General features: G+C 35.5%; 1 protein-coding gene across 11 annotated transcripts in view; it reads left to right on the top strand.

The window, feature by feature from the left end:
• Kif21a (kinesin family member 21A) overlaps nucleotides 1-14002 on the top strand; it is a 148787-nt gene extending 134785 nt beyond the window's left edge. For all 11 annotated transcript variants that reach the window (XM_076854308.1, XM_076854301.1, XM_076854306.1 and 8 more), the window contains 3 exons: nucleotides 2027-2197; nucleotides 3506-3705; nucleotides 12740-14002. In XM_076854308.1, coding sequence (XP_076710423.1) covers nucleotides 2027-2197; nucleotides 3506-3705; nucleotides 12740-12833 — 465 coding nt within the window. In that variant the 3' untranslated portion in view covers nucleotides 12834-14002. The remainder of the gene's footprint in view (nucleotides 1-2026; nucleotides 2198-3505; nucleotides 3706-12739) is intronic.
• Nucleotides 14003-18259: the final 4257 nt, after the last annotated feature.

Here is an 18259-nt window from a genome sequence, read left to right as displayed (position 1 = left end):
GAGGGGAATGGGAAAAAAATAAGGAGAGAAATGAATTACAGTAGATGGGGTAGAGAGAGAAGATGGGAGGGGAGGGGAGGGGGGATAGTAGAGGATAGGAAAGGTAGCAGAATACAACAGTTACTATTATGGTATTATGTAAAAATGTGGATGTGTAACCGATGTGATTCTGCAATCTTTGTAATGTTTTGAATAACCAATAAAAAAATAAAATAAAATAAAAAAATATTTAAAAATAAATAAATAAATAAATAAATAAGCTCAGGAGACATCTGAGCAAACATGCTCAAATAAACACAGCATTTTACTATTTCAACATTATTCAGTAGTATCAGGGAACATTTATTTGACATCTACAATTTCCTATACATTTACTCACAATAAATTTGAAAATAAATTTATTTAGAATTTTACAACAATCTTAGAGGGTTTTGTAAATGATTGAGGTTCATAGAGTACATTTCTGTTAATAGTGATAAAGTTAAGTTTTAAATCAATGTTTACCAAACTTCAAGTATGTACTGTTTTGCCTATTACATCTTCTACTGATATAAATTAAAAAAAAAAAAAATGATAGGTTTGAAGTATTCCAATTCGCATAGGAACCCCTTCTCTCTTTGTTTGTTTGTTTGTTTGTTTTGTGGTGGTGGGGATTAAACCCAGGGCCTTGTGAGGCAAGCACTCTACTAACTGAGCTATATCCCCAGCCCTATAGGACCCCCTTCCCTTCTCTTGACAAATTTTCATATTTCCTTTTTCTAGCCTTTGCTTTTTTCTTCCTAATTTTTCCTCATTCACAGTCACTGATTTCACTGTTATTTAATCATGTATCTTTATTTTTCATAGGATATAGATTGGGAGAGATTTCAAAGATCTTTTAGCTTAGTCTTCTAATGAATAATTAAATCCATTATTAACATCTTTTATGTAGAACATTTATAGCCTTTAGAATTTTATGTAATTAACAGATAAGATGAGAATGGATAAATAGTTTGTATCTAGAAGTGTTGCATTTGGGGCTGGGGATGTGGCTCAAGCGGTAGCACGCTTGCCTGGCATGCGTGCGGCCCGAGTTCGATCCTCAGCACCACATACAAACAAAGATGTTGTGTCCGCCGAAAACTGAAAAATAAATATTAAAAAAAATTCTCTCTCTCTCTCTCCCTCTCTCTAAAAAAAAAGAAGTGTTGCATTTGAGATCCATATGCAGAGGACATCCATATGCAGGCCAACGGGCCATTAGAAAGCGAGTTATAGTTCCAGATAAGCAATGACTAAGATGTTGTTTTGGGAGCCATTCAAGTAGAAGAAGATATTCTAAGAATTCTCATTGATGACACAGCTAAGGGAGAGAGTAGCTCAAAGCTCTGTGCATAGGAAATGGGCTCAGTGTAGAGGGAAAGAGTGATGAAGGAGAGGCCATTGATACAGTGATAGGAGTTCCAGTCGGAGCCTAGAAGTGAGCCTTGGAAAGCAGAAAGCACATGCCAGCCTCTGATAGAGAAGGAAGGGCAAGAGCATGTGTGAAGATGAAAAGAAACAGCACAGAGGGAAGAATCCAGAGTGTTTTGGATCATGCAAGTCTTCTTAGGAAGGCCTCGGCCATTGCTAGAAGAGATAAAGGCAACTCAGAAAAGCACAGAGGTTTTGAACAGCAGCTTTGGGGAACTAGAGATGACCCCCAGGACTGCAGATCACCTAATATTGGTTAAATAACAGCCATATGACTTATTTGAATTTCAACTGGATTGAATGTAGTATTTTAAATTACTGAACTTGTCATTTATTTACTTATACGTGAAAAAATCTGGTTGGCTTTCTTTGAAATGTGACGTACAGGCCAAACTGGTGTGAATAAGGCTCAGTTCACCCTCAGTCATTCATATCAGATTAATTCATTTAACTTAGTAAAATATTATAACAAATTATGTATGATTTGTGTATGTATGTGTGTTTCTATAAATGTGCACGTATACTTATTTAAAACTTAATAACTGCTTTCTTTCTGCCTTTCTTTTAAAAATAGATGTTTGATGTAACTGAAGGGGCTCTTGGAACTGTGAGTCCCACCCACAATTTTGAACCCCCTCATTATGATGGCATAGAAGCGCTAACCATTCAAGGGGATAATCTATTTAGTGGGTCCAGAGATAATGGAATCAAGAAATGGGACTTAGCTCAAAAAGACCTTCTTCAGGTAATGCTGAACTTTTTCATGGTATGAAGTAAGCATTTCAAAACCCCTCAGTACTCTATTATAAGAATTTGAAGAGCTTCTATATCGATTTTTATTGTTTAAAAATAACATTAATCAGGACTCCCTCTTAAAAAACGGTTTATTGCCAAGTACCACAGTTACTAATTGGTAGAAGGGCATCACTCAACTCTTAATACCTGCTAAATAAGAGATCAGACACTGGTAAGAGTTTAAAGATCTGGAATTGCCCTACATACATCATATTTATTAAATATAATAATCCCTGGAGTAGAGCAGTTGCAGTTTCTCATTTTGTTTTGCTTTTTCTACACATATTTCACAGTAGCATGTTTAGTTAAGGTTAAGAGTAATATTCATGATTTCTCAACTGTAGGAGTATTCTCATGCATCCAAGAGTGATGGTGCTCTCATTTTCCACAGAATGGATAGTTTGTTGTCAGTTAAATTCAAATATTTATGCATCTTTCTAACAGAGGAAGAAATTAGATGAAGTTGTTTACAATTTCAGGCTTTTCCTTACGTATGTATGCCATATATATGCACACGCACACACATGTATGCATTACAGTTGCTAGCACTTTCTTGCTTGCAACCAGCAGATGAAGACAAAAAGAACAAGTAGCATGAATATTAATAGAAAAACTTGACAACAGTCACACATACTGCATTAGAAGCTTTTCTTTTATAGACATACATTCATGGTTCTGATTTTCATATTGTGCATATGAATATATTTATGCATAGACTGTGGCTATAAAGTCTTGTTTTGTAAGTGTTATTTATTCATTATGAAATATATAGATTGCATATGATCTTGAGTAAAAAACTTGAGGTCTCTACATTCTCTATCCAAGGTTTGAACAATGTTTTTATAAAATAGGTCCTTGTAATCTACATATGACATTGTAGCTTTCAAGCTCATTTTATTAGATACATTTTGGAGAGAGAAGAGATACTTACTGCTGATGAGAAGGATGTGATTTTGAAAAATCCTGTAGGCATTCTGAGTTTTTTTTTTTTTTTTTTTAAGAATCAACAGATTATTAACATTATAAGTCTTCAATACTGATAACAATTATGGAGATTAGTGAGCAAATTTGGGAGAAAATTACAGATTCATTTCTTCACATCACTCAGTGACTGTCTAGAAAATGGACTTTTATAATTTTCACACCACTTAGCATTGTAAATATTGAGTCTTATTAATAAAAGTATAACTTATTTTGGTATGAAAATGTCAGTTTGGAAGGGGCCCTTTAAGCTCCTTATTTCTCTTTTTCCTTTCAGCAAGTTCCTAATGCACATAAAGATTGGATCTGTGCCCTGGGAGTGGTGCCAGGCCACCCACTTTTGCTCAGTGGCTGCAGAGGGGGCATTTTGAAGCTCTGGAACATGGATACTTTTGTGCCAGTTGGAGAGATGAAGGGTCATGATAGTCCCATCAATGCCATATGTGTTAATTCTACCCACATTTTTACTGCAGCTGAGTAAGTTTATCCCATGTACTTTTGCTCTTTATTGGTTGCTTATGTTCAGATTTAATAAATATTAAAAGTTATGAATATCTAACATGAGAACCTTCTTTTATTACAGCCATTCTAATGTCTGTTTTAAGATGCCTATTTTATATTTTTTGACATACACTGAGAGCAATGAATTGAGGCTCCTAAGTTATAAAACAGTAATGTCAGTCCTGTACTAACACTCTGTTTACAATAGCAGGTCTGCTGCAAGATATTTTATTGGTGATTTTAGTTTCTAAAAATAAATTTATTAGCAAGTGATCTTAAAGATTTTCATTTTCAGAGAGGCAACAAATTTGCCATACTTCATATTTAGAACAAATTATTTTTCAAAAATTTCTCTGTGATTCTTCTCTCTTTAAAGTAAAAAAAACCATAGTAATACAATCTGCTCCCTCCCTTTTATGGATGACTGGATTGATGGGTTCATTTGTTTGTTCATTTGTTCACAATGAATCTCATATGTGCCTGGCACTGTTCTAGACTCTTGGGAATACATTAGTGAACAAATACACACAAACTCTAGTTTCCATCTTAATGATAAAAACAAAAATTAAACAAGTCAAAATATGTTAGTGAAAACTAAGGCAGGGAAAGGTTACAAAACAGAGTGGTCAGTGAAAGTGACATTTAAGAAGTTGTTTGAGATAGAGAAAAGATGTTATGACCCTAAAAATTACATACTCAGTATATGAGTTCTTTGGAGAGGAAAGCATGTATTATAATGTGAGATATTGGTCTCATTCAAAGATAATGTATTTTTTCATGGATATCTATCTTAAAAAATCTCCCTATCTCATTTGTGCATGGCTATGTTAATTTAATTTGACCATTACCTTGATTCAGTCTATCCCAAATGCATGAATACCCTGATTTAATTTTGAAACCTCTACTTTATTTCTGTGCCATTTCTTATTAGTTAGGCTGTTTCTATTGAATCTTTTTTTTCATTTGGATCTATTTATTTTCATATTTAAGGAACATCGAAGCCAATTTATTTTGTTTTGCTAAGGTGATGACCTTTGATGCTTCACTGATGTTTGTAAAATATGCTATGTTCTTAAGAGTGTCTACTTTTGCTATTTCCTTAGAAACTTATGTCCTTGGTAATTTATTGAAAATGATATACTCCAAGTTGTGGGATACTCAATACAAGACTAAGCATTGTGTTATGACTGAATCCTAGGGGCTGACATATGATATAAATATTCCTACCTCTCTTTCATTATATGATCTCATTTTCAAGAGCTAAACTTCTTTTTCAGTTTAGCAAGACACATCAGATGCAATCATATTTATAAGTTTTCAAAATCAAGAATATAGCTAATAAATCAAAAGTCCCCCACTTTTTTTTTGATGGTGTTGTTTGGGGATTGAACCCAGGACCTCAGGCATGCTAGTCAAGTGCTCTACCACTGAGCTGCATCTCCAGCACAAAAAGGCTTGTTTTATTTTATTTTTACTTTTTATTAGAGCTTATAGTTATACATAGTAATTGGGTTCATTCTGACAAACTCACACATGCATGGAAATGGGTTTCAGTTAATGATCCCTCCTCTACTTTTCTTCCCATCCTCCCTCCCCTTTCCCATTCTCCTTCCTCTACTCTATTAGACTTCCTTTTGCTTTTCTACTAATTTATATTTGATTGGTTCTTTATGTTATCCTATCCATCCCTCCAACTTTCCTTTATTTTATTCTAGCTTCCACATATGAGAAAAAAAAAATCTGTTGAGTTTGGCTACTTTCACTTAGTATAAAGTTCTCCATTTCCATCCACTTCCTTGCAAATGCCGTAATTTCATTCTTTTTTTATGGCTGAGTAGAACCACATTATATGTGTGTGTGTGTGTGCATGTATATATATATATATGTATACATACACATACATATATGCACACACATATACTACAGTTTAATAATCCATTCATCTGTTGATGGGCATCTAGGTTGATTTCATAATTTAGCTGTTGTGAATTGCATTGCTGTGAACATTGATGTGGCCGTATCTCTGAAGTATGCTGTGTTAGATGTTTTGGAAAAATACCAAGGAGTGGGACAACTGGGTCATATGGTGGTTCCATCCCTAGTTTTTTGAGGAATCTCCATACTGGTTTCCAGAGTGATTGTACTAGTCTGTAATCTCACCAACAATTTGCAAGTGTACCTTTTCTCCAGCAACCTCTCCACATCTTATTTTGTTTGTTTTCTTGATCATTGACATTTTGACTGGAGTGAGATAAAATCATATGACAGTTTTGATTTGCATTTTCCTGATTGCTAGAGATTGTTGAACATTTTTTTTTCATATATTTGTTGGACATTTGTGCTTCTTTTTTTGAGAAGTTTCTGTTTAGTTTTTTTTTTCTCATTTATTGATTAGATTTTTATGAGTTAAGTTTTTTTGAGGTCTTTGTATATTCTGGATATCAATCCCCTTTTGGAGGAATAGCTGCCCAGTATATTCTCTCATTCTGTAGCTCTCTCTTCACACTTTAATCATTTCCTTTGCTGTGGAGAAGGTTTTCAGTTTGATGGCATCTCACTTATTGAAGATGCCAAATAAACTTAATAAAATAAAATCACTTGATTTTATTTCTTGTGCCTTTTGGGTCTAGTTAAGGAAGTTGGTGCCAGTACCTATAACCAAGTGTTAACCTATATTTTCTTCAGCACTTATACAGTTTCAGCTCAGAATAGATTCTGCTAATCCTCTGAATTTCAGAAGAGTTTGTGGAGATTTATGTTTTCTCACTCTTTCTTTCATTTATCTTTTCAAAGAACCGACTCTCTTTTGCATTGATGTTGTGTATTGTTTTTTTTTTTATTCTCAATTTCATTGATTTTGGCTCTGATCTGAATGATTTCCTGCTTTCTATGGGCTTAGAGATTAGTTTGTTCTTCTTTTTATAAGGCCTTGAGGCGAAGCATAAGCTTATTTATTTGGGATCTCTCTAATTTTGTGAAATATGCATTTTATGCTATAAATTTTCCTCTTAGAACTGCTTTTATGCTGTCCCAAAGATTTTGATATGTTTTATCTCTCCTCTCATTTGTTTCTAAGAATTTCTTGATTGCTATTCTCATTTCTTATTTGATCCATTCTTCATTTAATAGAGTATTATTCAATCTCCATGTGTTTATGTGGTTTCTATTATTTTGTCAGATATGGGAATAGATACTCCTGTTTGTTTTCTTGGACCATATGTATGGAATATTATTTTCCATCCTTTTACTTCAGTCTGTGGGTGTCTTTCCCAATAAGTTGAGTCTTATAAACAGCATGTTGTTGGATTTTGTTTTTTAATTCATTCTGCTAATCTGTGTCTTTAATTTGGGGAGTAGAGACCATTAACATTTGGCATTAGTATGAACATGTGTTTGTGGTTTTCTGCCGTTTTGATTTTTTTGCTATATCTTATCCTGTCTTGATTCTCATTTAGTGAATTATTCTTCTATTGAACTTTGTTTGGGACCTTTGGGTATTGTTTTTTATTTCCTCGGTGTGCCATTTATCATTGACTAGTCTTTTTAGTGCTGACTTAGTGCTCATGGATTCTTTTGGTTTAATCTTGTCATGGAAATTTTTTATTTCCACCTTGAATTTGAAATGGAGTTTTGATGGTTATAGTAACCTTGGCTGACAGTTACTTTCTTTTAAGGCTTGGAATATCTCATTCCAAGGCCTCCTTGATATTAGGGTCTGAGCTGATAAATCAGAAGTAAACCTTATTGGTTTCCTTTTAAATGTGACCTGATATTTGTCTCTTGTGGCATTTAATATTCTTTTCTTGTTTTCTATGTTAAGCATTTTGTTTATGATATGCCTTGGTGAACTTTTTATGTGAGTAAGTATATTTGGGGTCTTGAAAGTCTCCTATATATAGACTTATCATTTCTGATGTAGAAAAATTTTTTGTAACTATCTCACTAAAAATGTTCTTTATGCTTTTAGTTTGCATCTTGATGTTCTCTTCTATCTCAATGATTCTCAGATTTGGTTTCTCAAAGTTGTCTCAGAATTATTATATATTCTGGCCATGTTCTATATATTTTTTTCCTTTATTACCTACTGTGTAGTAAGGTCATATAGCCTGTCTTTAAAGCCTAAATTTCTGTATTCAAGGGCTGAGGTTCTATTCAGTCTGTTTGCTCTGCCTTAAATTGAGTTTTCAGTTTTATAGATTGTGTCTTTCATTTTTAGGAGTTCTGCTTGGTTTCTTTCTCCATTTCTATTTCTTTATTAAAGTGGTCTTTTATTAAAGTGGTCTTTTGTCTCCTGCAATTGCTCTCTTAATTCCCTCCTTAGATCTTCTTTTAGTTCATTGAACATTTTAATAATCAATTTTTAATAATCTCTCTCTGGGGTTTTGTCCATCTTGCTATCAGTGGGATTCTTTGTTGGGTATTTTTTATTTTGGGAGGAGATTTGTTTGCCTCTCATGTTTTCAAAGGTTTTGAACTTGTGCATCAGTTGAGATGGATTCCCCTACCTCTTTTTTTTTTTTTTTTTTTTTTTTGTGCACATCCTTTTGTGTGTAGTTTTTGTTTGTTCTGGGACTTCTCTCTATTTTTGATGTATATATAGATGCCAAGGGGTGGGACCTGAGTTCCCTCCCTGACTGTTTCTCTTCACTTCTTTAAATTGGATTAATGTCAGGGAATGTTTAGTTCATTAGCAGAATCTCTAACTTGTGAAATTTTAGTGTCCCTTTAGGTTCCCAGAACCTGATAGCATAGAGTGATATAAACAATAATAACAACCATTGCAAACAACAAACAATAAACAGTATTAAAGTAAATACACAGTTTGTACTATGATGTCTTCAACATTAATTGCAACCAGTAAAGAAGAATGTTGCAGTTGTCAACAATAAAAAGAATAACCATGATCTAGACATGACTTTAAAGCAAATAGTAGGTGTCAGTTATATCATCCACAACGATAATGAATGTATTAACATTAATGGTGGGGGCAGGAGTGTTATATAGACCAATTACTTCTGAAAGATGGCAAAAGTACAATTATGGTAAAAAGGAAATGGGTTAGGAAGTTAGAAAATACAATTTCAAAAAGTGAACAGAGAGTACAAAAGAGATGTAGCAGGTGCTGTTTATATGGAAAGAGGGGAAAAAATAAAAGAAACAAGATATTGGGAGAGATGAAGAGAGAACAATAGAATTTGGCCATTAGGAGAAGATAAGAAAGATAAAGAAAAGAAATAAGCAAATGAAAATAATACAAAAACCAAAACAAAATATGCAGTCCAAAAAAAACCCAAGTGTTCAAAAGACAAGGCTAGGAAAAAATAATTGTATTAAAAAATGCTGACTATGAGAGAAGATAGAAACAAGTGTGTATATATGTTTTGTATATATGTTCCTGAACCAATCAGCATAGCCAGAATTCACATGCACACACACATTTCTTTCTCTCTCTCTCTCTCTCTCTCTCTCTCCCTCTCTTTCTCTCACACATACAGAAAGAATTTAAAAAGTTAAATAAAATAAAATGATAAAAAAAATTGAAATCCAAAGTTTTAGTGAAGAATGAAAGAAACTTCTCCATTAAGGTGCTCAAAATAGTTGACCAGATTGGGTAGTCACTGTTTGTCCAGCAGTCTTTCTTTCCAATTCTTCTTGAGTTATGCAATGATAAAGCAAGGGGAGGGTGTTGATAACCCATTCCTGTTTTTGTGTTGAATTCCGAGCTGCCATTGGATCAGCCTACGTTTGAAGCTGTTTGATGTAAGACTCAGCTTCCCTTCTCACCTGTATGAGGTGGAATGGTGTAGGAAATACAGTCAATTTGTGTTTTGTCCATTTGGGCCTGTTCAGTGCATTCCCAGGGTACTGCTTCTGTAGCGTTCTCTGAGGGAAGTTCCAACAAGTAGGGCTCAGGTCTAATCAGGCCTCCTGGACTTTACTGGGTGGTGCCTTCTTTGGAGAAGGAAGATTGACCTGCCTATAGGACAAGACAGTAACCAATCTCATATGTAGTTCTGATTCTCAGGAGCCTCCCAAGAAATCCATTTATGGACCAAGGAGGCTGATCCTTCACTCTCTGCTGCTTACAGGTGCAGCCTTCCTGGGCTTAGTCCCTGAGTGTATTCACGCCCCCCCCACCCCCCCACCCCCACACTGAGATTCCCCACCTGCTTCTGCTGGTCACATGAGCCTCCAGACACAAGGGAAAAACAAGTCAGGCTCCACTTCACCATTCCAACTTGAATCCCCTTGAGTACAGTCTATTCCATGCCTGTTTCACTCACATTTTGTTAGGCCCAGACTAGGTCACTCAATGTTGGATATTATAATGTTGCTCTTTAAGTATTTCCATTGCGTTATATTTTTTTAAAGAGTATTGGACTTTATCAAGCAGCTAAGTTACTTGTAGCTCAGTTCCATCTTTCTGAGATTTATTTTTAAGTTTTTTTTAGGAAGATCTAGGGAAGCTTTACAATAGGGCTAGTTGATTCTTTCAGTAAGATTTATATTTTGATTCCTCTTGAATGTCTCAGATATTCAATGTTATCTCCCTAGTCAGACCCTGAACATATCATAGCTGTGTGTAAACTCTGGGAATTGTTCAATTTATAGTTCCCTGCTAGTTGTATTTGGTCTGGCTTCATAGTCTTATTACACTCATGTGAAACTTAGCATCTATCGAAGACTTCAGGGGACTTCTATGAGGTTATTTACAGAGGTCTTTCCCTGATCGACTCTGGCCTCTTCTTTTCTTGGTCTTGCAAATTCTGACTACTATAGACTCTCCAGATATTATTTTCTGTTTTTCAATTCAGTGATTCTGTGGTTCTCTGGGTTCCTCCTCGCTGTACTGTAGAGTGGAAGATGCTTTCAGGTGGAAGCCAGAGCTATCAGAATTCATCTTCTTGCTTCCCTTTCTTGGGGGGGTTTCAGTCCTATGCTGCTATACCCAGTATCTGAAAACAGTCGTTCTATATATTTTGTAAAGTTTTCTCTTTGTTTATGGTAGAAAGGTTGACCTGATGTAAATTACTGTTATAACTAATTGTGGTGGCTCCATCATCTTAAATTTCACATTCAAAATGGAACTTCTGATCTTCCCTACAAACATGTGCTTATCCCACAGCATTTTCAGCTGGTGGCTTCTTTGTCTCATTTGCTCAGATCAGAACTGTTCATTCCTTCTCTTCTTTTGCACTCCAAATCCAATCTCTCGTAAGGTTCTGTTGGTTCTGCCCTTCAGCTTAGGAGTCAGAGTGTGCTCCTTCTGTGCTCAGAAGCCTGCAGTGATCCTCCATTTTGCTTGAGTTGGCCTGGCCCTCTGAACATCTGTTACCTCCCTTGCCTTGCCTTCTGCTACCTTCCCACTTATTCTTTATCCTGCGACCCCAATAGCCTCTTTGTTGGTTCTTGAACTTGCCAGTCTCACTGCTGCCTGGGGGCATATGCCCCTGTCCCTCCCTTTGCCTAGATGCTTTCCCCTCAGAGATCCTGACTTTTTCCACTTTATTTCACATTGTTCTTTCTCTTGTAGCCTAGTGCACAGGATCCCCCTTGGCATGCCCTGCCTTTTCTTTTACTATAGCCCTCATTACTAATTTTATCTGTTATTCATTGTGGTTTACTGTGAGTCTCCTCTTGTTAAAATGTGTGGTTTATAAAGGCAGAGGCTTTTTTAGTTTTGTTGTTGTTGTTGTTGTTATTGTTGTTGTTTTTAAGCTGTATCCCAAGCATCTGGAACAGTGTGCCTGGCACATAGGTTCTCAAAAAATATTTGCTGAGCAAATGGGTGAATCAAAAGTGGAATGGCTGAATGGATAGTTAAATACACAGGTCCTACTGCTGTTACCAATGTATGTGTATTGTGTGGGATGCTGTTGAAATTCCAGCAAACTTTGTTCTCTTGTGAATCTTTGCCTTTTACTGGTATACTGGGCACGTCACTATACCCCTCCTTTCCCTGGAATGGGTTACAAAATCTCTGAAGTACCTGTTAGCTATAAAATTCCATGGAACTTTCCCTTTGATTTTGGGTTTATCAGGAAAAGAGACATTTTCTTTTTAAGCCATGAGAGATGTTAAGAAATGTAACTATCAAATGACTGGCCCCAATGTCCACATTTTGGATTAATAGAAGCAAATATGCTTAGACACATTTTTTTCTTCTTTAAAAAATTTGTATTTTTTATTTCCAATTGATACATAATAATCACATCTACTTATGGGGCATCAGAAAAATACTTTAAATCTTCCACATTCTGTGCTAGGTGGAGTATTTGTCCACTTCTCAATAGCCTCTTGCTCTTTCTGTGGGCCTATTTGCTGATTTCACCCAAAGGTAGCTCTCCCTGCTTGTTGCTAGATTCACCAGCTCCCTGGAAACCTTTCCTGGCTCCTGCCCATCAGAAACCTCACTGTGCCCTTATGCTGGATGTTTTTGCCTGAAGACTTTTGACCCTATTTCATATCACATGTTTTCTAAAATAATGAGTGCAGATCTAGTGTTAAGAGATGGGTTTTGGAGCCAGACTGCCTGAATTCAGATCTCATCTCCCACTTACTTTTTGATCTGGGCCACAATTTACTCAATAAAGGAGTATCCCAGTCCCAGCTACTTGGGAGATTGAAGCAGGAGGATCTCTTGAGCTCAGGAATTCAGGCCAGCCTGAGCAACATAGTAAGACCTTTTTCAAAAAGAAAACAAAACAAAAATATCGTAGTAGTATCTATTTCTAGTGGTAGTTAAAGGAAATTAAAGGCGTTAATGTATGTAAAGGCTCATAGTGACCATGCCTGGCATATAATCAGCCCTTGACAAGATGAGTTAGTATCATTATCTATTATCATTATTATTATTGTGGATATATGTTTACTACTCTTCTAAGACAATGTATATTTTTATTTGCATTTATCAAAGGCCATCTAGAAAATGTTTCCATAATAAGTAAATCTAACAGATATGTCTTTACCTTTCTGCTTCTGTTCATCATGCCCATTTATTGTTTTGTAGTGACCGAACTGTGAGAATTTGGAAGGCTCGCAATTTGCAAGATGGTCAGATCTCTGACACAGGAGATATGGGGGAAGATTTTGCCAGTAATTAAACATGAATGAAGATAAGTCATAAACTGAAAACTGTGATAATATCCCATATGTTCTTTATGGAAGTGTCCTGCATTTATTAGGCGTAAACTTATGAATGGAATTAACTGGAAAATATATTTGAATCCATTTACTAAATATTAATGGTATTCTTGAAAAACGTGTACTATCCTGTGTGCTTAATTTTACTATCTACCAATATGTATGTATTCTACAATTGATATATGGCTTGATTCGCACTTTTATTGTGGCTAGATTTTTGCCTAGCTATAAAAAGACAACCTTCAAATTATTTGAATTATAAGATGTCTGCTTTTGTGACAGTCGTAAAAGACACCCAGAATACAATGCACCTCACTGCTCACTCATTCATATAGCCTGTTCAGATGATTTACATTCTTAAACATACTGGAAATGTTAGTCAAACTGTGGTCCGCTTGTCAGATATTCATATCAGTCTATAGAGGGTTCCCAAATTTCAATGCTCATTTAATGTAATTGAAAAAAATATAAGGAAAATATTATTGATGATTTCCCATAAAGTGAAATTGACCTTAATCTACTAACAAAGATTGTTTAACAATTTGTGTTAAATGTTTGCATTCACTTGTATTGACCAAAGTTTTGCAGTTATTCTGTGCTCAGGACTAAGACACTGTTAAATTGTTTTATTAGTGCTGTGCATACATTCTGTAATGGTATACACTTTTGATGTGCTAACAGAAAGATATTTTGATCTATTTTCCTATGGAGTTGTTTCTATTATCACCTTTTACTTTCTTTTTTATTTAATAGTAGTATTTCCTTTCCCTTTTATCTAATTTTTATATGCTGCTAAATATATTTTAAATACACTATGTTGGCATACCTTAGTAACTATTGATGAGAACTATTATCATTTTGGTGGGAAAAGCTATGCAAATAGGTAGATTGTAAAAATACATGATGTTGTATTGTGCCCGTGTGAATTTTTAAATGCTGTAGATGGGATTTTGCAAAAGGATGTATAATTTATCTGTCTGCTCAGAATTTTAATTTGTAAATTCTGCAAGTTTAATTTTTGTGTAGATGATGTAACACTTGAAAATATTGTCTTAAGTGATTTTTCCCTGAAAACATTTGCTTGTAAATGAAAGCTTAGCTAGTGCTTAAATAAACATGTTGCTCTGAATTATCTTTATTCTGTTGTTCTTTTTCTAATTATAAGAAAATGACCAGTGTTTGTAAAGCTGTTTTGTGTCTAGCAGTTCATTTCATTGCTCACTAGACATGAAATATTCCTGAAAAATTTAAACTTTAGTCTCATCTTGATGAACCATGGAAACTCTATTTAAAGGAATTAAATCAAATGATATAATTTAGAGATTTAAACATAGATGATAAAATAAATGAAAATCATTCCCATAAATGTTAGGATAGTGGTGACCTAGGTTACCTAGAGAGGAGAAGGAGTGGATGATGACTGGCAGGTGTCACAGAGGTGAGCTGGGCAGCTAGAGGTGGTGTGGAAAGTGCTTCTGTGTGCCTGGCAGTCTTATTTTTGATTTGGCTCCTAAATGTTACTTAAGTGCTCATGTAATATGTTCATGTTTCACTGTACATATATTTCTCTTTTTCTATGTATGTGTGTTATGTTTCAAACATTTTTTTTTTAATTTTAAAAGAAAATACCTTTCTGTAAAGGAAAAAAAACAAAACAGCTACTTTGTAATTTTGCCTCCTTCCTTAAAGAAAGGTACTGTGCCAGAAGTTGAGAGAGTTAAGACTGTATTGAATTTTAAGTTTCTTGGAGTGTTTCTTTCCATAGAACTATTAATCAGTAATTCAGTAATCTTGCAATTAATTTATTTAGTAGATGTTTATTAAGCATCTAAAGGGCTAGGTATTGGAAATGTAAAAAGAGGAAGACCAAGATGACATTTGGTCTTTGGGTGTAGAGACATAACAAAAACAGTATTTGCAATATTAGGAAGTCCAGGATGCATCTATTTCTGTCTGTGAGTCCAGTCAGAGGCCCTAAAACTCTGTGTTTGCTTATGCAAAATACAAAGCCTTTGAAAATGGAGGCTCAGCTAGTGGATCTGATTCAAGTAATTCAAAAGATCATGAGAAAGAGGTGAACTTCTTTAAGAATTTACATATTGAAACATAATGTTAACCCATAAAGATCCCATTCAGAAAGGTTAAAATAAATCTTTAAAACAGTGCCTACAAAACTTAAATTTAGGGACCCCTTCCTGTGTATTAAATGTATGCTAGATGTCCCCATGTGTGCTGAAGAGCCTCTTCTTTTTTTTTTTTTTTTTTTTTGCAAAGGTATATTTTTTCTGTTAAATCCAAAATCTCACATCATAGTTAAAGAGTAATGACAAGATTTTGTATAGCAATTCAGCAATACCTCCACATGACCACATTTATTGAATTTGCAGCTGCTGTGGAGTCTTTCATAAAAATTTAAAGTCATCAACATGTAATAAGTCCCTCTATGCTACTTGTTATTTTTCCCAAGCACTTCCTACACTTTAGCTCAAAATCATTTCAAATTGTTTTTGGCCTTAGAATAGGTTGTTGTCTTGCATAGTTGTTGAAGATTTGATCTGCTAACTACTGCACAGATGTGAATAGTTGGGATTTTGGAATTTTAAATTACAGATATGAAATATATGACTATATATGAGCATCATCATAGGAAAATAGGAATTATCTATCTTTCTAGTTTCCAACTATATTTGCTCAATTTTAAAATGTCATAGGTGCCATTAATGTTTCCTCTCTCATTTCTCTCTCGATGAAAATAATAATAATTGTACTAGTCAATGTTTATTGAACATTTACTCTCTCCTTTGTTTGAAGAGGTAACCCCTAACATGGGAAGAATTTAAGATGTCACTGATGATCAGAAGCACCTAATTTCAAGAATTTTTTTTTTGATTATGAGAGATGGTCTGCCTTCTAGAATTGATAAAATACAATAGTCATATTATGTGGGATTCTTCCAGACAGACAAAGATAATGACTAATGTCCACTATGCATAGTAGATAAGGATTCTAGACCCCATCTAGTAGGCTTTGGTGTGTGTTAGACATAGGAAAAGCACAGACCATATTTCTCAGATTTTCACCTGTGTCTCATTAGCCTGGCTCCCACCATGTGGGCAAAAGGTGGGACCAGGAGGAATCAGTTTCTGCATCACAGTGGCTAAGGCATTTGTTTTCCCAGTGGCAGCAACGACAATCCCAGTGGCTGGCTACTGGCAATGGGAGTTGGCAGAGTATTAGGTACTTTTTTTCTTGGCATGCAGCTGGCATGGTAATCTTGAAGTCAAAAGGCAGGCAGTGGCTCCCTAGTTCCCATCATCCTGATTGTGGTAGAGGCAGTAACTTGCTGAGCTGGTTCTGGGGGCCAGACTAGCAGCTGCTCCTCTTGTCCAAACAATCTGGATGGATGCATTTCCCTATAGTAAATTCTTTTCTGTTTGTATCAGTTGCAGTAGCTTCCATATTTGCAATTAAATTTGAAAAGATACACTATCTCTTTTTATTTGCAATTGTGTTTTAAAATATTTCTTCCATTTACTTTTTCTCTTTTCTAATTAATCTAGGTAATTGTTTTCACCTTAAAACAATGCTTTTTAGTTTCCTGAAGTCTTATTATGTTAGAAAGAAATGTTCTTAGATGCTATTATTATTCATTAAAGTTGTCTTCCCTCTCCTCTGACAGTTCTTTTTTTTTTTTTCCAGAGTCCTTCCTAATTAGTTTGGTTTGTCTTTCTAGAGTTGCTTGGTTCTCCTTAGGTGAGGTGTTCTTATTTTTCTCTGCCTGCTCATGGTTCTGCTTACCTGGGTTGCCAGGGCAGGCTCCTGGTGGGGGACAACACTCTGCTCTGGTAAGCCTGGACTCTACAACAAAATGTCAGTCTTCTTTTGATAGCCTGTGAAATCCCTCTGCTCTCCCTTGTCTCCAGGTCTGTAGGTATTAACCCTCTGCTATATGTGCAGCTGCCTCAAGGTTCTTCTAGGCCTGGAAGATTTAGAACACCCTCCTAGGACAGTGGAGCATTTTTTGCTTTCCCTTGAAAACATGCATAGTTCTGTTCTCCCTGGCCAACTGAAAGCCTGTCCAAGAGCTTGCTTGTTGTTTTACTCTGTAAAATATAAGTAGAGATTATCAGAAATATATTTTCATGGTTCTTCATCCACTGCAACCATTTGATACTATCACTGAAAAATATCAATCAAATAAAAATGGAGTGATGGGAAACCTGATTTCACTTAGAACCAGATTTACCTGCAGGTCCCAGGAATCTTACTAGAGTTGTTTATTAAGCTCTGATTGGGCTTTCATTTTTATAATTGGGAGTTTCTGTCAGAGGTAGGTAGCTGGAATTCTCTTCCACAAGCCTTCTCAGGAAAGACGGGGAGTGGCTGAGGAACTTACGAATGTAATTTTCAGCTACTTTGGCCATTAACTTTGGATCCTAAAATACCCGCTTCTATCTCATGGGCATTCACCTCTGCCTGTTCCCACCTCCTTTCCCCCAGGCTGCCTTCTCCTATCTGTTAGTTGTTGATGGGGAATCCCCACAGAGGAAAAGAACTTCTAAGAGTGATCTTGATTCCTGGGGCAGGTAGAGGTGGGAGACTGTTAACCATATGGGAGATTCAGCACTAACCTAGGAATCAGGAGAATTCTGTAGTGTATGTGGCAGAGACTTCTAATTCCCCTTCTACCCATCCTCCCTGATGTCCTTCTAGTAATAGAAGCCTGAGGATTTTAGGTGAACACATGATGCTCGGTCAGAGCATCTCACCTGATCTTATGGTGAACCAGGGTCATGGGCTATTGTTTGTTCTCTGGCTGTGTGATTTAGGTTGAAGTAATATATGAAGCTTCTGGTCCTATCTTTTTTATTTTTTTTTTTTAAAGAAGTGCTTGACCTTCACACTCTCTTTCCCTGCATACTAAGGAGAAAAGAGAAAAGGAAGTGCAGTGAAGAGTCAACCCTGAGGGTGCTCATGAAGATGACCACAGGTGAAGGTGAGCATGGAGTCTTCATGCGATCTGTTGGAACAGAAATTTCACCCTGCCTCAGAGAAATCACATGCAGAAGGTCAGCAGTTTTTTTTTTTTTGTTGTTGTTGTTTGTTTTGTTTTCCATGTAAAGGGCCAAATAATAATTATCTTAGGTTTTAGAGGCAACCTACTGTTCTTGTTTATACAACTTTTTGATATATAGAAAGCATTCTTACCTTTGAGGCCACACAAAAACAGGTTCTAGATTATGGAGAGAGAAAAGTCTATTCTTTGAGAGCCACTAAATTTTAAGATCTTTTTGTTAAAAAAAAAAAAAGCAGCCTAATGTGGCATACATCCATGTAGCTCCATGTAGTTAATGATTTATATCAATATATTATAGAAAATGTTTTC

The sequence above is a fragment of the Callospermophilus lateralis genome, chromosome 4 (assembly GCF_048772815.1).
Source record: "Callospermophilus lateralis isolate mCalLat2 chromosome 4, mCalLat2.hap1, whole genome shotgun sequence".
Classification (NCBI taxonomy): domain Eukaryota; kingdom Metazoa; phylum Chordata; class Mammalia; order Rodentia; family Sciuridae; genus Callospermophilus; species Callospermophilus lateralis.
The sequence above is the reverse complement of the archived record's forward strand: the minus strand, read 5'-3'. Positions and strand labels throughout refer to the sequence as shown.